General features: G+C 41.1%; 1 protein-coding gene across 18 annotated transcripts in view; it reads left to right on the top strand.

Annotated features, from left to right (window-relative positions):
* PLCB4 (phospholipase C beta 4) overlaps window positions 1-26,168 on the top strand; it is a 325,436-nt gene that overhangs the window by 260,628 nt on the left and 38,640 nt on the right. For 17 of the 18 annotated variants that reach the window (XM_073339656.1, XM_073339649.1, XM_073339639.1 and 14 more), the window contains 7 exons: window positions 1,170-1,272; window positions 5,158-5,322; window positions 8,337-8,541; window positions 15,781-15,869; window positions 16,395-16,545; window positions 20,439-20,488; window positions 20,603-20,668. In XM_073339656.1, the coding sequence (XP_073195757.1) occupies window positions 1,170-1,272; window positions 5,158-5,322; window positions 8,337-8,541; window positions 15,781-15,869; window positions 16,395-16,545; window positions 20,439-20,488; window positions 20,603-20,668 (829 nt within the window). The remainder of the gene's footprint in view (window positions 1-1,169; window positions 1,273-5,157; window positions 5,323-8,336; window positions 8,542-15,780; window positions 15,870-16,394; window positions 16,546-20,438; window positions 20,489-20,602; window positions 20,669-26,168) is intronic. The other variant, XM_073339654.1, reaches the window with a different exon arrangement.

The following is a 26,168-nucleotide window of genomic DNA, read 5'->3' as shown; positions in this document are numbered from 1 at the left end:
ACCGAACTGTTTGGTGGAAATGTGCTGGTGTTATGGAATAAAAAAATGTAACGTATATGATATTTTCTGCTCCCTGTGCCTGTGAGTGTACTGTAGATATAGTGGGCCTCCTGATTTCTTTCTGACCTACCTCAGTTTCACACTGGTGTTACTCCATTGGCTTCAATGAGTCACTCCAGATATAGATCAGTGTCCGAGCACGATCAGTCCCACTGATCCTCAACACAGCCAATCAAGGTTAAAGTGCATCCTAAAACTATCCAGTAGTTCCCCTTTCACTCCAAATATCTGTTTTAAATGATTAGATGGGATTATCTTTTTGAAAGCGACACACACACTCATTATATAATGTTGTATCATGCTGAGGAAAATTACTTTCCTTAATAGAAACCAAATTTGATGTCAAAATGGGAGAAAGTGGAACTGAGATTCTTTTTGTCCTAATAGCTCCTCCAGCACCTTTTTAATATTTTCTGGTTGCACTCCAGACCTTGATAACCGTTTGTAGTAATGATGCTGAGCAGAAATGGTGTTATAGGTAAAATAGGAGCGTCTAACAGCGGCTGTCCGTGCATAGCTGCTGAATTGGCCGGATGATTCCTAGGTATTAAGTTCAGAAGGGATTCAAGTTGCACGTTTTCTTCCATTGTTGGAAGAGAATTCCCTTCATCTCTGACACAGCTGAACTCCAGAAGCATTGCCATTCTGTTTTAAAATCAGAATGCTCATTTGTCACTCATCAGTGCACAAACGGGTTTCATTGATATGTCGAGCCAGGGCATAGTCCCCAGGGAGGCAGTGTAAGTGGTATTATCACGGTTCCATTCACACCACTATAATTAAGGGTCTGTCAGTATTAACGTTATCAGCGCTTTTCCTAAAGGGTTTATAATTCAGATGAAGAAATCCACTTCAGGATGTAATTTACTAACTAAATCTTGGCTGGGGAGGGGGCTGATTCATTTAAAAAAAAAATTAGTCCAGATCACCTTAGGGTTTTTTTTCCTCGCAGCTGCATGAATTAAAATCAGAATGGCAGTATATATTTTAAAATACCCTGGGGCATTTCATTTGTTAAAGCTAGACCATCAATATTACTTATAATAAATAAAGTGGCAATTTAAAGTTCCATACATAAATACATTTCTTCTTCTCTTTCTCAAAATAAGGTATCTCCTTAAACCAGATTTCATGCGACGACCAGATCGAACATTTGACCCTTTCTCTGAAACGCCAGTAGATGGTGTTATTGCGGCAACTTGTTCAGTACAGGTAAAATATAACTGAGACTGCAGTCATCTTAGAGCATCCAAAACCACATTTAAACAGAAGCGGATATCTAATATGTACAGCAAATTTCTTCGGAATTTGTGGGTTTCATCAAATTGTTCTATCTAATTCATCTAATTATTGTTATTTGATTGCTGTTTATGACATCTGTGTTTACACGAGCTGAATAGAACAGGATATAATTAGAAATGGTTTGTAATTATCCATTTAAAGTGTGTCACTCAATTTTAAATCCCCGCTATTCTTTGTGGTTTAGAGCAGCCATGTCCAAATAAAATATGAGCTCATTCCTGCCGGTCATTCAGAACCAAGTATGTTCCACTGGTTGCCACAGAGTCAGACAATGTTTTGTAATGGAAATTTTTCTGTAGGACGTTTTCAGTACATCTAGAACTTCAGAAATGGCAGCCACATTTATGGTGTCACTTATGGCTACTCTACAAATGAAGGTAACGCAAGGCTTCAGTAGAATTAGTTGTGGAAAATCAGTTATGGAAAATTAGTGCGGAAGGTGGGGTGGGTGGGAATACAAACACTTTTCATTCATAGAGCAGCCGCATTTATGTCCAATTTGAATGTTCTGAAAAGGTTAGTTACCGAGGTCCTAACTTTTTGAATTCTGTGAATCCTGTCTGAGACAGTAGAGGCCATAAAACTCCCAGGATAGTTTATGTAGCTTACCTAAATCTTCTGTTCCCGCTCTGGATAGAGATTACCAGCCTTTAAAAAGGAAAGAAAGAGTTGCAGAGTGACCTCTTTTATTGCATTTCCTCCACTCTCTGCCAGGACTCTATTAGCTCAGATACCTCAGAATGCTGCTCAGGAAAATGCTGTGATCTCAATGATCACTTTATATATATCCAGAGGAGGAAAAGATGTGAAAATTCCAAACTGCATCCCCAGTTGACTGTTTGTCATGCATTATGTACATTTACCCAAGTTTCACATCAGTAAAATTGGGATAATAAAGCTTACCCCTCTTTGTAAAGCATATGGGATCTTCACTTTTCAGATGAAAAGTGCTGTCTAAACGCAAAGTGCTGTTGTAAGTGCAAAACTTATGATTTATATTGGGTTATTACTTAGTGGCCCTACTCTGAATCAGGGCCCCATGCACTGAACAAAAAAAACTGGAGGGCACTGTCTCTTCCCTAAAGAAAAGGAGGACTAGGGTAACAGGAATAAGAGCACATGTTCCCTAAGGTAATTGTGTTCATAATTTGTTGGTTCTGAGTCAGTCTTATAGTAGTACCTAGAAACCACAATAGAGATCAGGACCCCATTGTGCTAGATGGTGAAGAGGCAGTCTCTGTCCAAAAATTTACAGTTTGAATAGGGAAGACAGAGAGAGGCTGGAGGGGAAACAGTCACAGAGAGGTCTCCTACAGCATGTCAATGACAAAGCTGGGAATAGAATTCGCGTCTTGAATCCCAGTCCAGTGACCAAGCCACTAGACTGCATTGTCTCTCAAATCAGTCATTTCAAGTTTTCTGTAATTAAAGAATGTAAGACCAGATACTTTGGTGCACATCAGAAAAGAACAGGTCAAAATCGACCTTGGTCTGTGCAATTTTAAATATGTTTCATTTCTGCGTTCAATCCTTAACAGTACAGAATAACAACACATGCGGTGTTGGGAAAGAAAACCTCATGTTAGTGCAACAAAAGTGTGTCACAGGAAAATGTTCTGCTGTAGCCAGATAAATATGGACTTGGAATAAATTTGCAGCAAATTCAAGATATTTGTGTGCAGAGAGAGGGAGAGGAATCCTGTAATAGGCTTCCATTACACTAGTTTGTTTGTTTTTTTAAGTATTCTGCATTGCACAGAGATGTTATATTAAATTAGATTTGCGTATTTAGTGAGTACCATGTGGAAGTGGCTCGTAGAATGCACTGAAACTAAAGTAGAGCAATAACATCCAGCCATATAGTTAAAAAGTTTCCCTTAATATCTAACCTAAATCTCCCTTGCTGCAGTTAAGCCCCTTATTTTTTGTCCACTCTTCAGTGAACATGGAGAACAGTTGATCGCTGTTCTCGTTATAACAGCCCTTAATATATTTGAAGACTGTTAAAAATTTGGGCCTTCTTTCTCATTTGAATTTGTTTGGCTTCATCTTCCAGCCATTGGTTCTTGTTACATCTTTCGCTGATAAATTAAAGAGACTTTTATTGCCGAGCATTTTCTTCCAATGAAGGTCTTTAGATACCAGCAACGCACTTTTAAGCAAGTGATTAGACCCATTAAAATCAGTAGTACCGCTCATGTGCTTAATGTTAAGCACGTACTTAAGTGCTTTGCTGGATCAGATTCTCACTGGCTTGAGCAAGGCATAGTACAGACAGGCTCAGGGCAACCTTCACCATATAGCTCTGCCAGTCCACATCTTTGTAAAAGCATTAGAGAAAATGTAGTTTTTTAAAGGGTGCTGGAATGACAATGCTGAAGGTGGATGTCCATAGAACAACATATGAAGTAGCAATGCATAAACTCCCCTAGGTACCACCTCACCAATATGAGGCAATCCTGTTTTGTAGGAACTACAGTTAGTGTTAAGATTGTAAGCTCCCTGGGGCAGGGACCATTTTTTGTTCTTTGTTTACAGAGCACCTAGCACAACGGGGTCCTGATCCATGACTTCGGTCTCCTAGGCACTGTGGTAATACAAGTAATCAGAAGAAAACAAAGATAACTGAGTTTCCACCTCCACCAGATCATTGGCCCTCTGTTCAGATGTACCATCACGTTTGTCTGTTAGTGCCAGTTATGATAGAAGTTAGGCAAAGTTTACACATGTCTGCTACCCAGTGTATTGATGCCACCAACTCATTTTAAATAGGCCACCGAGTAAGTGAGATTACAGTAACTTGCAGTTACCCCAGTGGCAGTGACCTAGAGGTGAAAGGCTTCATATGCCTGTTACCAAGGAACAATCTAGTCCCGCTTTGAAAAAGCATCTCAGTTGTGAATTGATTCATCTGCTGTCATAAGCCAAGGTGCCCCTTGAGCAAAAGTCTGCCAACGTTGCCCATTCTTTTGATCTGATATGGCAAACTTGAGAAAGACACTATGTGTGACCCAAACCAAGGTTTGAACGTACAAGTTCATGAGAGAAAAGCCAGTCCCTCTACCACTATAAAACCTACTGTACAATAGTGCACTTCCACATATGGGTTTATGCAGCACTCAATGTTTGCAGTGAGCTCATGACCCAGCAAAGTGCTTATGCCTGTTCTTCAGTCCTGTCCTGTAATGAGGCCTTGGAGCTGAGAATATTGCATGCACAGCAGCAGCTGCTGAAAAGTAGCGGGAACAATATGACTTTCCCACGGGGCTGTTATTAGAAAGTACATGCAGTCAGCCTCTCACTTTCATTAACCCTAAAATTCAGCATAAAACCCCCGAAATGTAAAAGAGGAACCCTATCAGAAAAGACGCGGTTTACTTGTTACTCATGCAGATGCGTAATATCAGCATGGAATCTAATTTTAAAAAATAGGTGATATTAGTAAATATACATTGTATAAAGAGGCCAAATTCATTACTGATTTCCACGCTGTGTAATACCATTTAACTGTAATTTGTTGTGTGTGCACATATTCATAAAAATCGTAAAGAATTACCTTTTATTTACAAAACCAAATGTGCGAACGTGAAATTTAGTGGTTATTCGATGCTGAGGAAAAAAAATTACACTATTAAATGAATATGACTGCTCTGTATAATGAACGCATGTGAATACTGTTATTTGATAAAGAATACAAGTGACATTATTTCCACTCCTCATAAAGTACTGTATGTTTTATATTGTTACTTTCTTTAGATCAGAGGAGTGTATTTAATTCCTTTTCTTCTTTTTCAGGTAATATCTGGTCAGTTCTTATCAGATAAAAAAATTGGTACGTATGTAGAAGTGGATATGTACGGGTTACCTACGGACACGATACGTAAAGAGTTTCGAACCCGCATGGTGATGAACAATGGCCTGAACCCTGTTTACAATGAAGAATCATTTGTATTTCGAAAGGTAGGATTTTTTGAATGTACACTTGGGTGTTTTGAAGCCTCCTTTTGCAAACCCTTTCCCATGTGAGTATTCTTTACTTGCATAAGCAATCCCCTTTGCTTCGGTGTGACTGCTCACATGAACAAGGGTCACTCCCATGAACAAGGATTTGCAGGATTGGACCTTAAATTTGTAGGACTTAACGTTTAGCACAGTCAACCGGTCAACCATTAAGGCTGAATTAAACTTTCAACGTTTTTTTTTTTTGTGGATAACCTCTGTAGTTGTCACATTATTTTTTTTTTGTCTGTTTGGCTTTTCCCTCTTTTTTGCTTCCTCCTCCTTCTTGGAGGAACCCACGTCCTTCGTGGCAATGCCTGTGTTCCAGGTATGCAGTCTGCTCAGAATGAGCTCCAGCTGGTGGACACCAACATTCCCTGGAGATGTCTTCTTCCCTGCCCTGACAGTGGCTGCTATCTTGCACTGTTCCTTCAGCCAAGAGGGCAGGTGAGATGCTGCATCCAAAGCTAAGGTCAATGTCATTACATGGAAAAAATGGAAAGGTGCTGTCTTCCTCACACACATGGCCAGCTCCCTTCTCCTGTAGACCATGTGTATCATGTACTGAAAAAAAAAAAACCCACCTCCACCACCTTTCCCTGGTACTGTATGGTGGACTCACAGTGGGAGATCAGTCGTCATCTCAAACGTTCAGTATTTATCTCTCGGTCTGATTTTTTTTTTTTTTTTGTCAACTGGAGTTTCATCCAAAATACATGCATTAACAGTGCCGTCTTTGATAATGTGTGTTTTCCTTTCACCTGTTCTGTTGTCCTGCAGAATTTTTACTGTTTTTCTTTCGTGACAGGTTTTGCCTGCTGATCATACTGTATTTATATGTATATTGTGTAACACAGATAATCTGCTTCCAGTGTAGCAAATGTAGTGGACTCAGATCTCCTGGGAGGGGACTTGTCCTAATGCTGTGCTGCTGGGACCCCATTTCAGGAACGCATCCCTATTCAGTACATATTTAATGGCGTCCTGAACAGGGATGAACTTAAGAATGTGTTCAAGTGATTTTCTGCATAGGGGCCGAGGAAATAGGCAAGAGGAAATGCTTTAAGTTCACCGTGGGCAGTCCCAGATGTGCATCCTTGCCCTGGGCTGGGTAACCAGATGACCTGCATCTGCTGCCCTTTGGGTTCTTCCCACTGAGAGGACACATGCTTGTACAATAAACTATGATTTGCCACACCAATTCCATAGTAACTCATTTGTCACAACTTGACCCCTTGTAAGTATAATATGAGTAAACAACCAAGGGACCTTTGTTCCTTGGTACCCTCCCATGATCATGGAGGAGGAGTTAAAACTAACTAGAGGCTAGGGGCTTGAATTTCTACCACCAGTGGTGAGCAGTGGTATGGTACAGCCCATCACATAATGAATGGTGTGCTGGTCTCTGACATGTAAAGGGAAGATTTTACCCATGCTGTTTAAGTGGCCCTAGTCGGGTCAGCTTGGGGCCTGCGGCTCCTCCCATGATGGCATTAACCCTACACAAATGCTAGCAGGTAATGTGTGAATTCTGTTTGATCATTCTGTTTGATATTAAATCTTCTGCCATTCTAACCCAAGTTTTGTGTTGTCATTCTATTGTGAGGGGCTGATGCTTGTGATATGGTGTGTCAGGATGCTTACTTCTGGTCAGTCAGACAGTACTTAACAGGGCAAGTTAACTGTGGTGTCTGTGAATAGTTCAGACATGCACAGAGTTCAAAAAGCTGTTTGTTTCTATGCTCTTTACTTAAGGCTTAAACTGAAGGCAGCAGGTCCAAGGGAGGAAAAGTTTGTTTTATTTTCTTCTCTGAGTGACGGTCTCAGGCATCACCGAATATAGCAAGGTGGAGAGAGGAAGGAAAGTAGTAATGTCTCAGTGTTATTTTAATTAGTATTGATTCCTTTCTGGGTCAGGTCCTCTTGATTCCTTTCCTCTCTCTGTCTCTTACCCACTCCCGCTGTCAGGGCCATTTTTGGCCTGCAGCTTAGACAGACTGGGAATGAAAGATTGCTGGCTTGCCCTGTACAGACATTCCTGGTGCAGGGAATCCTCTCTCCTCCAGTCCTATCCCTGATCACCTTTCTGAGGAAGCAGGTGGAATAGGTCTCAGGCTAGCCCTTTTGGATTCAGGTGGGACTGAAAGGAATTTCTGCTGTTGCTTTTGTTGGTCAGGATGGGAACTGTCAGCTTCAGGTACCCTTTGCTTCAGTGTGACTGCTCACATGAATAAGGGTCACTCCTGTGAACAGCTTCAGGGACCTACTGTCCAGCAACCACTACCTCTTCCCTCTGCGCGAACCCCCACACCCATCCCTGCTGAGAGTGTTCCCCACCAGCACCAGGCCTCCCACTGTGTATTGCCCTCCTTCCGTTGCCTTATAATGTACGTGTCACCCTCTTCCCCACCAGACCTCTCCAGCTGTGTTCACATCACATCATCTCCCTCCGACAGTGTGTAACACCACATTCTTCCTCCTTCTCGACACCCTTATTCTGTTATTGATGTCCTTTCCAAGTACCCCCCCCGTCATTGCCTTTCCCCTGACCCCAGCATTACCCGTCTGCCTTCGACTACCAGTTTGTGTCTCTGCTACTCCCTGCCCACTTTCAGGGGTCACCGGCCTCCAGCGATGAAAAATAAATAAGCAAAATATTTAATTATTTTGATTACGATCTGGAGAATTCTTCCACGAGCAATTTCTGTGCTCCAAAAAACTAACACCAAGAACGAGAGAGAGTGAGAAACTAAACTTTTCCAGTAATGCCTCCATGTCTGAAAGCAGACAGCTTGCATCCAGCAAAGGGTGATGGTATTCTCTTATAGAGATAAGTAGATTGTGCTTCTGACTTACCAGTAGTGGAAATGGACATCCACTATGTTGTGTGATCTCTGGATGCTTTCATGTGTGGTACTTGGGCAATTTGCAACATTGTGAGAGTCAATGAATGTCTTAATTTTATGGGTTCCCAGGTTATTCTACCTGATCTCGCTGTTCTGAGAATAGCAGTGTATGATGACAACAACAAGCTGATCGGTCAGAGGATCCTGCCTCTTGATGGCCTTCAGGCAGGCTACAGACACATTTCCCTTCGAAATGAAGGCAACAAACCACTATCTCTGCCCACAGTTTTCTGCAACATTGTGCTCAAAACATATGTGCCTGATGGTTTTGGAGGTAAGAAGAAACACATATTACAGCTTCGTGAATCTTGGGTTTTAGTACGCAAGGAATATAAGTTCGTTGTGCAATAGAAAATAAGGGATCCCTGGAGCACTGGAAGAACATTTATCTGCGAATCTGTAGGAAAGTTCCTTCTGTCTGGTTAAGATATCTTTACTTTTGTCTCAAGTGCCTTAATATTAGCAATGAAGAGAATGTAGCCTTCAAAATTCAAAATCAAGACAGTGATTTCTATTAGTTTGGAAAGAAACAAAGCTACAATTACATTTCCCAAGGTTACCTGAATTTGTTCAATTTGCCAGTACTTAATCTCTTTAGAATCTCTTAATCTCTTTAGAAAGAACTCATTGGATATATTAATTGGAGTAAATGTCTAAGTTAAAACATATATTGTAGTTTCATAGTCTAGGGTGCAAACAAGATGCTGGTCTTTTTTAAAGCGTACTTTAACCATTCTTCTAAATACTCCTGCTCTGAAAAGTGGACACGCAAGGTGCTGAATTTTCAAGTATTAATAAACTTTGCAATTACAAGTGATCCTCTTCTCCCCCCCCCTGTTTTGCATACTTCACACCACTCTTTAAATTAAATCTTAGTCATCACTTATTAGTGACAGGGTTGCCAGTTTTGGTTGGATGTGTTCCTGGAGATTTCATCACATGACATAAACTTTAGTTAAGGATTAATCTTTAATTCCTGGAGACTCCAGGCCAATCCTGGAAGGCTGGCAACCCTACTGCCAGTGTTTAAAGTTGCCACCCTTATTATCTTCACAGCCCTGAGATAGCCCTCTTTGCCTGATCTCTGAAAACTTGCTCTAGTTATTTTTCTCTTTACAAGACAAACTTTTATCTTTTCAAGATAAATGTTATCATAGATAGGTCTCTGACACTGCTCCTACAACAGTGCTGTATCAGTATGTTTGCTTGAATAAAAAATACCAGCATAACTTTTTTGAAACCACTTTTTAAAAGCAGTCACAGAAATTTGAGTAGAGGCCTAGGTCTAACAGTAGTAAACACCAAGAACTGCCAGCAAAGTTACGTCACCATTATTGTGCTACCAGTGATGCAGATTAGGTAGCAAATCCAAGTGCAGCAGAGTAGCAGAAGAGCATGGATGTACTCCTTCAACTTATATGTATTTTAGTTGCCCTAAGTCTTAGTATTTTTAAACTGCAGGTCGGTGTACTAGAATCTTTCCACTTTCATTAAGCATTTGGCACTGAGAAATGTTCTTTTTTAGGTGGGATGAAATTTGCTCCTGTATAGAGGGCTAGTGCACGGCCCATGTACCGCCTGTATCCCATTTAAGACCTCAAATTAGGGCTCACATTGGATTTTAAGTGGTCCATAGGCCTTGTTCTGTCCCTCTGAACTTCACCCTCGAAGAGATTTTTGGGAAATCTTGTTGGAAAAATTATTTTTTGCTCTTTGTAAAACTAATTCAAAATGTAAAGGTCACTGGGTTTTGTACACAATAGTTACTACAACTTTAATGTGGATTGGATTTTCAGTAGTAAAAAGTAGAGAAAGAGAGCATGCGCGAAATTGTTCAAGGGACTAATTTTACCAAATATAATTAAAACCATACATACACCATTTGCTAGGATTTCCAATCAAACTTTAAGGAGAAAACATAGGCCCTGGCTTTTATGGGACAACTCTCTTGCCTAAAGTTAAGCATATACATAATTGTTTGCAGGATCAGGGCGTTTTATAGCAAAAAATAATAAGTTAAATGTTGACCCACCCCCCCGCCTGCGCCCCCCACTGAAATCAATGAGAGGTTTGCCATTGACTTGATTGGTACGAGGCAGTTGCTCATTGAATGAAAACATTGGGTTTTTAACCAACAGTTTTTACCAGTAAGGGCCCCAGTTCAGAAAAGAACGTTAGCATGAGCCTCAGTCGAGGCTGCTGTGGACAGCACATGTGCACATGCTCAAAGCGCTGTCCTGAATCAGGATGAGGCCCTGAATTGGGACCAGACATTTTGTAAAGGTTTGGAACCCAGTTAATGTGACATAAATGAAGTTCCATTGTGTTTACTGTTAACTCTTCCGTTTGCAGAGGTTTGGGGGTTTGCTCACACACAAATCCAAAAATGATACAACCTTCTTTTCCCCAGAGAGGATTTCAAAATCAGTTTGTAAAAGGCGAGCTGTGTAAAAGTTCAGTGTCGGCTGATCTTCTAAATTGCCAACGTTACTCCAGGTGGTTTATCCGTAAGGTGTAAGGGGTGTGAAGAAAAAAAAATGTTTACCCCGAGTAGGTTCATCATTAAAGTGAAATACTGCTAGGATGAGGGAACTATATGTAATATCCTGTTGCCTGTGTAGGGGAAATGGGCTCTGTACTAATGAGAACTCAACAAGCTCAGTTGTTGTTTCTCCTTTCCCAACGACAGTCATTTTTGGCTTGTCACCCTTTTTTTCTCACTGATATAGATCAGTAGCCTGATGACCAAAAGAGCTTGAGATGTTGCTTTTGATGTTCAAACGGCATCATGACTATTCTGTTTACATGTGGCTTTTGAGTACTTGTCATCTGTTCTGCATTTTACATTGTTTTATGAACTACAATTCAATTACTGTCTCTGATTTGTAACTAGATTGTTTGGGCAAAGAGTCAAGAACCTTAATTTTCAGCTACTTTCCTTTTGAACCTGTAGGAGTAAGATTTAAGAACGTCTTTCATGCCAAATAATAATGATTCATGATTGCTTCATGATAGGGTTGGGAAGAAATGTGCACCATTTTCTTTTTTTGATGTGGTTTGCTAATTTTCTATGGTTTATCAGCTTCAGTTCCCCTGCTCCTAATAGCCAATGGGACACAAATCCGTTCTGAAGAAATGCCAAATGAGGCAGCAGATTTCAAAGAGAGGCTTTTATTTCATATAGATAGTGTACCTAATAAGGAAGCACTATTACATACAGTCGTGACGGGACTTCTGCTTCTAGAACACATGCTTCCCAAGGCTGTACTGGTTATACACAAGTGGTTTTGTTGTTGTTTTTTAACTCATAGCTTTAAAACTTTTTGGTATCCAGTTACCTTACCAAAAAGACCGTAAAAAAGGAAAATTGAAGCAGAGGACAAGTGGTGGGGTAGAAAACAGCGGTGAATCATTTACCTCCAGTAGAAATGCTGAGCCTTTGGCGAGCTGTATAAATGATGGGTAACACAATTTGCAAAGGTCTCACTCTCCCACACACATAAGGAGGGTTTTTTTTACTTGAAAATTCTTAATATTCAAGTTCCATTTTCAAATACTATGTGATGGTTGCAGGAACAAGGCAGGCATGGATTTTCTTTGAAGTGTAGGTTCTAGGGATTGGAAGGGTAGTTGGCTCAGTTAAAGGAAGGGAAAATATTCAGGTTGTTGGGGCCATTATGTGCTTGGGATAAATGTCTGTCCATTTGATATTTGTGGGAAATACCGCTGAGTGAGAGACACAAGATACCAATTGGTAGGGAACAATGGTATTGGAACAGTCTCTTTTTTGGGTGGTTAACTTGAGCTGTCTAGGTGAAATATATTATTTAATGCAGCTTTCGTATCTCGCACAAACTATCTTCGTATACGGATCAAGTAGATACTAAGGACTGAAGGCCTGATCCTTCTTTCTTCACTTGGGCAAAACTTCCAGTGACTTCGGTGGGAAGTTTGCATGAGTAAGGACTGCAAGATTATCCCCAAAATTCTAATAGGTTAATATGTTTTTCCTAGACTGGCACATGTGTCCCTAGTCCCATATATTATCTATGACATCACAACTAGTTACTTTGAAAATAGCTATGACTTGAGACAGGATTCTGGTATGTGAAATAAAATTCAAATCTTCATGAAAACGTTGACTGCCAAAACCATCACTCTAGAAGTACAGAGCCATTACATTACTGAGACTATCTGGAATGCAAGGCCACAGAAAGGTTTATCTTTACTGATAAGCAACTGGAAGATGAGTTTACTTTATTACATGACAACATTCTGAACAGAAAGAATCCACTATGCACATGGTGTTGTGTTTGAGGGGCAGTAACTGAACTCACTACTCTCTTTCCAGCATGTGAGAAAAGGTTTAGTTGGGGGAATGTCATCAGTTGCATTCCCTCAAAATACAGTTAAGTGAGAACATCATCCATGACGGTCATGGCAAAAGCTCAGGCATAATATGTACAATATTTTATAACGAACGGTTGAATCAAGATACAGCTTTTAGACAAGCGAATGGATGCACTCTGGATTTCTGTGTGACACTTCTTCAACTGGGAGGCCTATTTAATAGTCCCGAGTGACTGTCTTTTCACATGCAGGAAAGGGGCAGTATCTTGAAACATTAAAATATTAATTGTATTTCAACTCATTAATGTCCTGCGTGAGTGGTTATCTTCTTCCTTATCATGGAAGCCTGCCATCCTTAAAATGGTAATTCTGCTCAAAGGAATGTCCTTAGGGACTCTTTTTACTTTCAGCTGATGTGCTTTTTCACTGTCCAGGTCATCTTGAGAATTAGTGAAGTTTAAAGTTACATAGGGATCACCCGGTCCTGGCTACTTTCTGTGGATGCTTTACTACTGTAGATACTGAAATCAATTTCATTTGTCACGCAGCATTTCTCATTATGGCTGACCTGTCTTTGCCACTTGTGAGTTACTTGATTATCTGTAAATCAAGGCCTGAAAAGATATATTTTCTGCAGAAGCAAGGACTGATGTGTCACTGCATAGCTGTCTGTATACAGTTGCACATTCATAGCTACGTACACAAAACACATGGCACATAATCCATAAAATAATATTTCTTATGGGGTGCAAATGTTAATTTAATTTCCGTTTTATTGATTTTTACACACTGCCATATAGCAGAGACAAGTACATGAAACTAACAGAACTCTCTTTGGGCCTGATTCTGGTTTGCCCCTAGAATAACAAAGATCACAACTGGGGCCATCTGTGTATTAAGGTCTTAAATTGTCGCCAAGTGTTTCCTGATTCAACTAACCAGTATAAACCATTGTATATGGTAAACGTGAATGTTTATCATGACGGTCCAGGGAGTCAGGGATACTGTTGTTCATATCGTGCTGTAAATGTGCGTGGCACTGTGCAGTGGTTAAATTATACCTGCTCCAAAGAGCTTGCCATGTCGAGCCCTCAACAGTTTAATCCCATGCCTGTTGATGCGAATAGCAAAACTCCTCTTTTCTTCAGCAGCCCATGATCAGGCCTCAGTTCAGCAAAGAACTCGAGCCTGTGCCTGATTTGAAAGGCATGAGTAGTTTTATTGAAGTCAGTCGGACTGCCCTCGTGTTTCAAGGTGGCGTGGGCTTAGGCACCTCGTTAAATCAAGATCTAAATACACAAGTTGATGCAGTATGTGCAGTGTGAATAAAAGTCAGTGAAGAATACTGCTTGTAGCTGGGATGCTTCTAGGAAAAGGAAGGGGACTTATTACATTCTTTTGGCAGAGTTAAGGGAAGGCAGTTGCAGAATGTCAGTGTGTGAAGTTATACCAGGTATAAAGCCTGCACTAGGGGAGAAATGATGGCCCATAGTTATGCCAGGGTGAGACTCACAAGCAGATAAGACTGAAAAGTGATTTTACAGCCGCTCTCTAATAGCAGGCAGCAGAACCACTCAGGGGTGAGGGGTAGAAGAGAGAACAACTAAATGAGCTTCTCCTGCCCCAGCAGCATTCGGGGCATTCTGTCCCCTAGAAGACGGGTGGAAGAGGCAGCAGAAGGTGATGTCACAATATAACCCTCACTTATTCATTCGTTTATGTCCCTCATGTTGCATCCCACGTCTGGGCCTTGGCAGGGTGAGTGGTATGAGTAGTCAAGGGTCATGCAGGGGGAATTCTGTAAATAAATTATGGCAGTTGTACTATTGTTTAGGCCACCCGTGTAAAACAATTAGTTCCCTTCACCTGTGAGCCATGGCAAATATCAGAACGGTTTGCGTGAAGGCATCTTTACTTCCAGATTGATAAGCCTGCTCTTTGGCAACCAAGAGAAAAAAATACAACCTATGTCTGAAGGGAGGCAGTGTGGCCTAGTGGATAGATCACTGGCCTGGGATTCTGAAAACCTGGGTTTTATTCCTGGCTCAGCCACTGGCGGCTGGATGACCTTGAGCAAGTCACATCTCTCTGTGCCTCAGTTTCCCCTCCATTTGTAAAATAAGAACAATGCTACTGATCACCTTTGTAAAGTGCTTTGAGCTCTACTAATGAAAAGTGCTATATTATTATTATGGCCTGGTCAAAAGCCCTTTGATGTGGGAGTCTTTTCATAGACTTCACTGGGCTTTGGATTAGGCCTTTACTCAATCAGTGCCTAAATTATCCACCTTAAAATGGGAGTAATAATACTCCCATGCCTAATGAGAGTCCTGTGATGATAAATCTAGTAATGTTCCTAATGCTCACAGAGACTGTAGTGATGGGGACCGTATAAGTGCTTGAAAAAGAGTAGGATTCTTAGAGAGGAAAATTCACGTGATGGTTAATATGCCATGGCTGATCCAAGATAGAACTAGAGTAACCATGAAATATACATTTCACTTTTTTGAATCGGGGAGGATGCTGAGCAGATGTGTATAATCATGAAATTTTAATCTCCTTTTCTCTCTCTTTCTCTATTGTGATGAGGGAAGGGAGAGAGACTACGTTAAAAAAGCTTACCCACTCCTACCAAGTTTACTATGAAAAGTTGGCCGAGTGTTGAGGACTGTGGAACATGTGGCAACACTAGAATAAAGCCTTTGTGAAAGCTAAATTACATTTTTCAGAGTAGCAGCGGAGTTAGTCTGTATGGATGTGTCATTACACAAAGTAAAACTATTTCCCCATGTTTATTCCCCCCCACACACTGTTCCTCACACGTTCTTGTCAACTGCTGGAAATGGCCCACCTTGATTATCACTGCAAAAGGTTTTTTTTCTCTCCTGCTGGTAATAGCTCACCTTACCTGATCACTCTCATTACAGTGTGTATGGTAACACCCATTGTTTCATGTTCTCTGTGTATATAAATCTCCCCACTGTATTTTCCACTGCATGCATCTGATGAAGTGAGCTGTAGCTCACGAAAGCTTATGCTCAGATAAATTTGTTAGTCTCTAAGGTGTCACAAGTCCTCCTTTTCTTTTTGCTAATTACATTGTGCTTTGTGCTTTTTGAATGACTCTTAAAATGTTGAAAACCTGATATTCATTTTCTTTCAGATATTGTGGATGCTTTGTCAGACCCAAAGAAATTTTTATCTGTCATGGAAAAAAGAGCAGACCAGATGAGAGCTATGGGTATTGAAACTGTAAGTAGAAAGTAATTATGAACATAGGCAAAATAATTCCATATAGTGGGTAGTGCAAAATACAGGGTTCGCTTTATGGACAATGCAAAATACAGGCTTCACTTTACAAGAAGTAAAACCTCTGCAATGAGATTTGGGCCACAATGTTTGGTCAGTTCTCCTGTTGATAAATTGGTCATTAATGCAAGTTATTCTCTTAGTCTCTGTTTTCAAATATAGAGCTGTTCTACTCTTAAATACATGAATATGTGTTGTCAGATTTATTAAAATACCCTTCACTGCATTTCCAAATATAGTCACCGTCATGAGGGATTTTTTTATCAGTCACGGCAGCATATCCATGTGTCTAAAATTAGAAAGGAGCCATCCTTATTAATTTTCAGTAAAAATAGATTATAAATTCTTCATCCGAAAATATTTTTTGTCGAGAAGTATTAGCAAATATAAGGGGAATTTTCTTTAAAAGTAAATTACTTCATTTCTTTACCCCCTGCAAATGATATTTTGTAATAATGGTTTTTCCAGAGTGATATAGCTGATGTACCAAATGACACTTCAAAGAATGATAAGAAAGGAAAAGCTAATAATGCCAAAGCAAGTGTGACTCCTCAGAGTAGCTCTGAACTTAGACCAAGTACCACTTCCGGCCTTGGACCTGGGATGGAAACTAAGAAAGGTAAAGAAAAATGAGCTTTCTCTCCTTTAAATGGCTTAGAAGGGCACTAAGAAGTACTACCTGGTTTTTAGTTTTGTACTTTCTGTAATTTCGAATCCCTCTGAAAAGCTCAAAAAGTAACATCTTTCTGTATGAGTGGTGTCTCTGTCCACTTGGCAAATACTGTTTTAACCATATTTTTCTTGGTGCAGAAGCCAACATGGTTGGATTTTAATAAATGTCATGTTTGTGCACCAGTGTAGTCAAAGCTCTCAGCAGGAATATGCATGACACTGGGAACAATATTTATTAATGACCTACCAGAGTTGGCCTAGCGGGGAAGGCTGTTTTCTTGTATATTTCACAAAAATTCTTTTGTTTTAAAAATTCCTCAGCAGAGTGGTTGATTTAAATAAAAACCAGGTATTTAGGATTCTGCGGAGATCCCCCATCAAATTAGAAATGTTTTAAAGTGTGGCCGTATTCTGAAAAGTGTCTATGAAACTGGCATTGTGGGCACCCATGTTTATTATCAAATATTTCCGTATCAAATGTGCTCAGTTTATAAGCAGATAGGTGTTTTTTTCCTAACTGCTTGTCCTGCAAAGTCGTCTTTGAGAACCAAGTGGGTTCTTTCTCTCTCATACATCGACACAGACGATAAAGGGTCTGTGGGGCCAAATGGGTTTGCACAGGTATTACTGAGTGAAACTTGGTAAACATTTCTGTTAATGTGCCAGGAGGAATGGAATCCAGCTCATTCTCTGGTGGCTGCCTTGGTTTTGCAGGGATAACACGCGTAAAAAGCAGCACAAACTTCTTTCTGGCATGAAAGTTAGCAGGTAGGGCTGAATACACAAATAAGCAGAGCTGTTGGGAAAGAAAGATGACATTTCTATAGTCACTTTTCAGAGTAAAGCAGGTCATGTTTGGAATCTAAAGTACTTCATTCACCCTTTACCAGTAAAACAATCTTTTTGTGAATTGAGATACTATGATATAAATGTGAAAAGAGTGACCTGTTGAACTGTAGACATTCATATTTCATCACAAAACTGTGGTAGTAAACTTATTGGATATTAATTAGGAGCGTGTGTGAATTCACAGTTACTAGGTTGAGGACGTATATTTTCAGGCTGATTACTGAAACGTCATTATTCTTGGCTGGAAATGTAGTTCCACACATATAATAACAAAGCAGTAAGTATGAATAGGGAGTCTGCGTTTTCAAAAGAAAATCCGAAACTCTCATTTTAGATCACAACAAACATTGGGCAGCACAATTTCTTAAGCCTTGATTTCAGTGCTTGTACATTTGCCATCTGCTCTGCGTCCCCCTTTTTCTCTCCTGTCCACTTGTGGAATAATAGAGCAGGTCCTTTGTGACTATCCTTATTATCCTATTATAAATTTTTATTATTTGTTAATACCTGCATCATTCTGCACACACTAAAATGCACAGTTCACACTGAGGTCCATGGGAGTAACATATCCAGCAAAGTACGGGAGCCTGAGGGAGCCTTTAAAAGGCACAAATGAGAGTTAGGCACCCAGCTCCCATTGACTTGCAATAGGAGGCAAGCGCCTAACCTCCTATTTATATCTTTGAAAACGTCCCCCTCTGTCTTTGTGTCTTATAAAGCACCTGCATGGTGCTAACTCAGAAATAATATATCATTGGGGCTGAATGTTAAGGTCCTTAGATTAAAATTTCACCTGTTCTGCAGAAATTGTCTTTATTTTGCAAGATCTAACTGTTGTTCAGTGGAATTCACCTTACAAGGCAGATAATCCTTTGTCGGACAGATGGCATTTTACAGTTAAGGACACTAAGGCCAGGTCTACGTTATCAACTTATATATGTATAACTATGTCGCAGAGAGATGTGAAATATCCACACCCCTGAGCAATGCGCATATACCAGCCTAACCCCCAGTGTAGACAGTGCAAAGTGGGGTCTGCAGGGATCAGTTCTCAGTCCAGTTCTGTTCAATATCTTCAACAATACTTTTGATAATGGCATAGAGAGTACTCTTATAAAGTTTGCTGTCTATACCAAGCTGGGAGGCATTACAAGTGCTTTGGAGGATAGGATTAAAATTCAAAATGATCTGGACAAACTGGAGAAATGGTCTGAAGTAAATAGGATGAAATTCAGTTAGGGCAAATGCAGAGTATTCTGCTTAGGAAGGAACAATCAGTTGCACACATACAAAATGGGAAATGACTGCCTAGGAAGCAGTACTGCAGAAAAGGGATCGTTGGGGTCATAGTGGATCACAAGCTAAGTATGAGTCAATAGTGTAACATTATTACAAAAAAAGCCCTCAACTGGAGCATTGTGTTGAGTTCTGGGCATTTCAGGAAAGAGATGGACAAAGTGGAGAAAGTCAGAGAAGAGCAACAAAAATGATTAAAGGTCTAAAAAACATGACCTGTTGGGGAAGATTGAAAATATTGGGTTTGTTGAGTCTGGAGAAGAGAAGGCTGAGGGGGGACATGAAAGCAGTTTTCAAGTACATAAAAGGTTGTTACAAGGAGGAGGGAGGTAAATTGTTCTCATTAACCTCTGAGGATAGGACAAGAAGCAGTGGGCTTAAATTGCAGCAAGGGAGGTTTAGGTTGGATATTAGGAAAAACTTCCTAACTGTCAGGGTGGTTAGGCACTGGGATAAGTTGCCCAGGGAGGTTGTGGAATCTCCATCACTGGGGATTTTTAAGAGCAGGTTAGACAAACACCTGTCAGGGATGGTCTAGATCAGTGTTTCCCAAACTTGGGACACCGCTTGTTCAGGGAAAGCCCCTGGTGGGCTGGGCCGGTTTGTTTACCTGCCGCATCCGCAGGTTCGGCCGATCGCGGCTCCCACTGGCCGCTGTTCGCTATGCCCGGCCAATGGGGGCTGCGGGAAGTGGTGCAGGCTGAGGGACGTACTGGCCGCCGCTTCCAGCAGCCCCCATTGGCCGGGCACAGCGAACCGTGGTCAGTGGGAGCCGCGATCGGCCGAGCCTGTGGACACGGCAGGTAAACAAACCGGCCCGGCCTGCCAGGGGCTTTCCCTGAGCAAGCAGCGTCCCAAGTTTGGGAAACACTGCTCTAGATAATACTTAGTCCTGCCTTGAGTTCTGGGGACTGGACTAGACGCCCGCTTGAGGTCCCTTCCAGTCCTATGTTTTTGTGTTGACGGGAGGGCTTCTCCCGTTGACGTAGCTGTTGCTTCTCGCAGAGGTGGATTAACTGTGCCAAGTGGAGAAACTCTCCTGTCGGTGTAGTAGCGTCTTCACTGAAGCTCTACAGCGGCGGAGCTGCGCCAGTAAATGTTTTAAGTCTAGACCTGCCCTAAGGTAGTTAGTTAAATAAGCAAGATGTAATATAGTGATTGACCCAACGTTTCATGTAAGAATTGAGGGTCTTGCCTGTTAGATTTCTCATGGAATCATATTGACTTTGTTGTTTCAATATTAACATTTAAAATACTACTTTGTAACTGAAAGACTGTTGAGATATGCCAGTGAAAACAGCATTTGCCAGAACCTAATGAGAGGTCAATTGCGTAATTGACACGTGGTCTGCTCTATTTCTGAGCAAGTGATTTTTACAAACTCTTTGTCTTGTTCTTGTTTGACACTCAAGTTGGGAATGAAAAGAGACTGGAATGCAGCTATTGCTATATTTTCTCCTTACACCAGTAAGATGATGGATGGTGCAGTACTGAATTAAACATATCTTTCCCATGTCTCAACAGTTACATTATTTTTAAATGGAACTCAATTGCTTGTCTACATTATACATTTTAATGTGACACACATTAATTACTGTCTAACAGAAATAGAAGTTGTGGTGAAGTTAAATACAAAAACTGTGATATGTACTAATGTGTTTGAAGTTCCAGATAAAATGTATTAATGCCTTCTAGGTATAGAACTTATTCCTCAAGTGAAGATAGAAGATTTAAAGCAAATGAAGGTAAGTTTGGGCATAAACTTTGCAGGACCATACATATATTTGCAAACAGTGAGATTTTATCTGGTGTCAGTCATTATGACTACAGGAAAATTGATCCAAGTTCCTTTTTTGTAGGCTTACATAAAGTATTTAAAGAAACAACAGAAAGAGCTGAATGCTTTAAAGAAGAAGCATGCCAAGGTATGATCATTAGAGCTCTAAGAGATTGGGGAAACAAACTTAGCCAGCAAGTTCACTCACTTAAAAAAATCACAAAGTTTGTAAGCATGGACAAATTCTAATGATACTCAATGGAAAAACTAGGGATAAGTAAATTAGATTAGCAAGAAATACACGTTTATTTTAGCCTACACTAAGGACACCGTCCAATAGGCAGTTTTTCCCTTGAGCACGTTTAAATATTCCCTCAGCTTCCAATATAATTTTGTTTGACTTGTATAAAGAGCAAAAGACCATCTTTACTGGGTAATGATTTCTGCTAGCCTCTTAAATGATTGTTTCTAAGTCTTGTTGAGAATCAGCTACGTGCAATATGCTGTATCCAAGACAGACAGCATAGGAACTGCAGGGAGAGAAAGTGTAGGTGGGGAGAGTAGTTGAAAAATTAGATCCCCTCTTCATTCTGTGTATAATAATTACAGCGTGGGTAGTCACCTTTTGCTTGTTGTTTTTGGCAATAGTGTCCCAGTCTTGGTCCCCCACAATCATGCTCCACATCATACTCTGGCATACACAACTCCTGGTATCAAAGGAAACATAACAAGTGAAGAAAGTACTGAGGTTCTGAATTTGGTCCCATTCTCTTGGCATATAAAAGCGCTGCTTGGCTTTATAATCCATCATTTCCTTGTTATTAAGTGTTCTTTGAGATCCTTGGATTCCAATGCAGCTGACTCATTTTCATTGCATGCTTGGATTGATATATGTGGCTGATTGTTTTTAGTGTCAGAAGGTTCATCAGAACCTGCAGCAGCATCTTCTACAAGAAAAATCACGACCATCAGTGGTGGCTGGGCTGGTAACTTTCAGGGAACTAATAATAATCCTAAGCACTTTTAATACAAGGCTTTTCGTCTTCAAAGCACTGTATTAAAATTAAGTAATTACATCTGAAGGCCCCCACCCCTCCAGGAAAGAGGGAAATAAATAAATATCCTTTTACAGAAACTGAAGTTGTGAATATCCAAAGTCACAAGAGAGTCAGTTTTAAGAGCTAAAATTAGTACTTATGTACTATGGTGATGGGCACCCTTGAAGTACCTGAAACATCTAGAATAGATCACGTGTTCCCAAACTCTTTGGTAGTGAGGACCTCACCTTAGCAGAGTGAGTGCCTCTTGGACCCCTCCAGTCCCTTTGCAATCCATTGTGCTATCTCCTCCCCCATTTGGGATTACACATTGTGTCATCCCTGTGACAATTGCAGTTATTGTTTGCACAGAAAAGTAATATTAGGAAATCATTTGATGTGTATTAGCTGTCTTATAACACATTGTTGCAGCTGGAAGGAAGGAAGAGAGCCATGCAATCAGCCAGCCATGAGCAGCTTGAGAAACTCTGCACTGTTAGACCCACTGAATCCAAGAATTACTGCCAGATCCTTGGATGCCCCTCTCCATGGGCCCCCCTAAATTTGGAGGAATAAGTAACAGGAAGGAGATTCATATCTTTTGTTTTACAAAAGGTTTTCTATCCCTTTTCCTTACAAAGATGGCCTTGCAAACATAAATTGATATAAACTAATTGTTGACTTTGCAAGAATAAGCAATGAGGCTCCACTTTGGCATTAGAAGGCTTACTACCTAACCATCCCCCACTCCTCTGCATGCCGCTTTCCATGTAAAATTAGTTCATGAAGTTTGTGGATGGTACCACAAGGAATCGTTTAGCTAACCGTCCCCAAACTACTTAGGCTGGCATGATGATGTGATAGTGGCACAGGTTATGTTGAAAACATGGAGCTAGGGGGAAAAACACTTTTTTGCAGGCCTGACCAAAAGTTCTAAAGCCAGCCGTGTTCCTGATTCTCAGTTCTGTACTCTGACTGCTATTCCCCTTCTTTTTCTAACACCTGGTCGGCACCAGGAAAAAATCTGAAAAAATTCCCATCATCCTAACATCAATTCAGCTGATAAAACACGGGGATACATTGGGAACACCCTAAGTTAGTCACACCACTGGCCACTGACATTGTTTTCAGCCCTGTGTCATCTATCCCTACACAGTGTCAGCCATCATCACACTGGCTACCCTAGGGTTCCCAATGTTGGCAACAGTGGCTCACCTGAACTATGGAGAAATTATTAGTGTCACTTCTGGGCTGGTGATCAGCCATGGTGAGGTATAGCGAGAGAGAGCCGTTGGATGCTGAGGCAAGGATTGGGCACATGGGGATGTTAGTCTTTCTACTCTCTTCATTTAGCTGCATTTTGGAAAACTAGAAAATTTAAAAACCAAAAGAAGCCTCGATGGTAAAACTTTCAAAAGTGCCTCAGTGCTCTGTGGGCCCATTGATTTTCAATGAGTCTCGTCTCCTAAGTGCATAAATCCCGTTTGGAAAGGGGGCTTAGTTATCCAGGTTACATAAGCACTTCTGAAAATGTCCCCGAGTCCCTGTGTGCCATTTCCATTCGGAGGAATTCCATGGAAACTTTGACTTCGCATCATAGGAGAGTACCAGCAAAGCGGACTGATTCAGCTTCAGGGGACCTGACAGGGAAAAGATTGAGCAGTGTACCTTTAACAGGTATTCAACAGGTGTGTCTCTCACGCAGCATTCCTGTCTCTTTTATACAAACAGTGATGTGCCCTGCTTTTATTTTCTTTTAAGTGTAAATGCTGATCAGCCAAAGTATTTCTAAAGACAATGTCAAATATACTTCAGCAAATAACAGATGCAGAAGTACTTCCTGAAGTGAAGACGTTTGTGTGCATGGGATAATAAATGGCTGAATGAAGCCATGCTGTGTGTATGTGGGAGTATGTAGGAGTCACACAGGATCAGAAAGATGTCAGGGGTGGAAATCTTTCACATGTTCCTATTAACAAGAGGCTGAAACACCAGATGGGAGAGAAGAAAAAAGCATGATAACCTTAGAAGGGGCTATAAAAATATCTGTAAAATGTTTTTCTTTAAAGAGAACAGACCCATTTATTTTTCATATAAAATGTGTGGACAGTTGAAAATAGTCAAATATGTATTTGATATATAAAATGAGATTTGTATACTAAGTAGGATAGGTGGATAGATCATTTTAATGGAAGAAGCATACCTGATAAGTAGCCTCAGAATTAGTAAGCAGTCATTTTATACCCCTTGATAAAATTAGAATTTCCCATGTTCCCTTAATGTCAGATTAGCAGCTTTGCTGATAAACATGGAATTTTGGATTTTGTGAAGTCTGGGAGTCGGGGAAAGGAGAGATTTTATTCAGAGGATTATGAGCAATACAAATGGGAAGTTGTATATGCAAAGCTCTGCAAAGACAGGATATTGCTTTTAAATACCTCTTCATGATAAAGTGGAAGAGGCTACAGGGCAGTAAAGGAGCAACTAGAAATTAAAGCAGGAAAACATACAGTGAATAAATATTGGAGGGAAGACAACTTCAGTACTTCACACTGGTTGTGATGGCAGGCCATACTTTTTTGGTTTCCGAGTCAGTCTGCAAAGGGACCTTCCAGTACGGCTAGCATTTTTATTTAAGTAGGGTTCTTTGAGTGATGGTCCCTGTGTGTATTCTACTTGAGGTGCACATGCACTCCATGGGCCTGAGACCAGAACGTTATTGCTAGAAGTGTCCATTAGTTTGTGCCTGCACCATTATCCTCCTCGTACTCCAAACCAAGGGCTTAAGGGGTGTCCTGGACCAACCACCTCTCCAGTTTCTTGCTACCTCTTGGGGTCTGAGACAGAAGCTGTTCGAGTTAGACTGACTGGTCTATAATTCCCATGGTCCTCTTTGTTCCCCTTTTTAAAGATAGGTACTGTGTTTGCCCTTTACCAGCGCTCAGGGACTTCACCCATCCCCCAGAATTTTGTCAGAGACTATTTCTGTCTTCCACTACCTCTATTCCACTACCCTCCCTCCTTCCCCTCTGCTGTAGAGCCTTAGCCTAGGGCTTTCTACAGTAGAAGGGTAACTGGAGACGCAGTTGGTCTATACCTCCCTTTATGCCCTCTGCTCAGAGCATGAGGAGAAGAATGGCGCAGGCACAGACCAGCGGACAGTGCTAGCAAAAATCTTCCTGTCTCAGGTGCGTGCTGCACACCTCAAGCAGAGTACAGGTAAGGACCACACATCTCAAAGAACTCCAGTTACTGGACAGGTAAGCACACGTCAGAGTCAGTACACCTTTCCTTTCCACCTCAGAAAAAGCTGTGCCACTGGAATTCCCTTGGGTAGTTCTTAGCTTTGACTCTCAGGTGTTGAACCAAATCCTCTACCTAGCACACAGCCTCACTGAACAGCCTGGACGTTGGGTGTTGAGTTGGGGGATTCTCCAGGCTTTGGGGTTCTGCAGAGCTTGGGCAGGAGACAAGAAAGCTTATCCTCTGCAGGGCACTGCTGCAGCCCCCACAGAGGGCTGGCTGGTAAATCTGCATAATTGCGGCTGCACACCGAGCTTCTCTCCTAAAAGACCCTTGTGCTAAGGGGTAAAGAGCCACTGTGCTGTGCTTTGCGATGTGCATGGGCTATGGAATCCCTGCCTGGGCTCGGTGCGTCCTGCTCAGATGGACTGCCTAGGTTCAGCAATGTTCTGTTCGTCTCAAGCCCTTACATAATAGCAAGATTAGGTACTAAGGAAGGAGTATTAAAAAGAAAGAGAGGAAAATATTGAAATTTGCTGGGAGAGCAATCAGCTTTTTTTTAGGGGTTGATTCTTTTTTATTTTAAACCACCGTATTTTGGTGGCAGAGGCATAAATACTATTCTTAAAAACTTTATCTCAGGTAAGATCACTAATTTGAAAATCTAATCAGGGGCTTCATCTCTGGTCATCACATTTGCAAGGCACATTAAAATCACCTTCTGTTTTACAGCAGAATTCATTCTCGAGGTTTGCACTGTTACTCAGAAGACTGATGAGGCAGTGACTTGAGCTCATAACAGCTTGTTTTTCCCATATGGCCTTTTTCGAAGGTTGCCACATCTAATCCTTTTTTTCCCCATCATATGTCCTTCTGTGTGACTCTCCACCAACTCTTCCATATTCCCCCTGCCTTTCCGTTACGGAAGAGAGGGAGTTCCCTTGCACTGGCAACAATCATTTCAGTGTGTGCATGCCTTTCCTCAAAGTCTCGAAGGGGCATGTGCTTCTCTGGGAAGGTTGGGCTTATCGTAGAAAGGTGTGATCAAAATGGCAGTCCATTTGCTTACATTGAGAACTAGCCCTACACAGCATGGTGCAATACAGGGGTGAGGATCAGACATGTCAGTGTAGCCATGTAGCTCGGCCTTTTTGCTCCGTTATAAACATGTGGCTCCTGATTTTTCCAGAAAGGCAAAGAAACTGAAAGTGAAGCCACTCGTGCAGCATAGAATCACAGTCCTGGAAGGGACCTCGAGAGGTCATCCAGTTCAGTCTCCAGTCCCCACCCTCCTGACGGCATGAGAAATAAACATCATTTTCTAGGAAAAAAGAATCACAAGTTACATTTACCCTTAGCAGTAGCAGC

This window comes from Lepidochelys kempii, chromosome 3, assembly GCF_965140265.1.
Source record: "Lepidochelys kempii isolate rLepKem1 chromosome 3, rLepKem1.hap2, whole genome shotgun sequence".
In the NCBI taxonomy this organism is placed as follows: domain Eukaryota; kingdom Metazoa; phylum Chordata; order Testudines; family Cheloniidae; genus Lepidochelys; species Lepidochelys kempii.
Note: the sequence above shows the minus strand (reverse complement) of the source record. Positions and strands in the feature narration are given on the sequence as shown.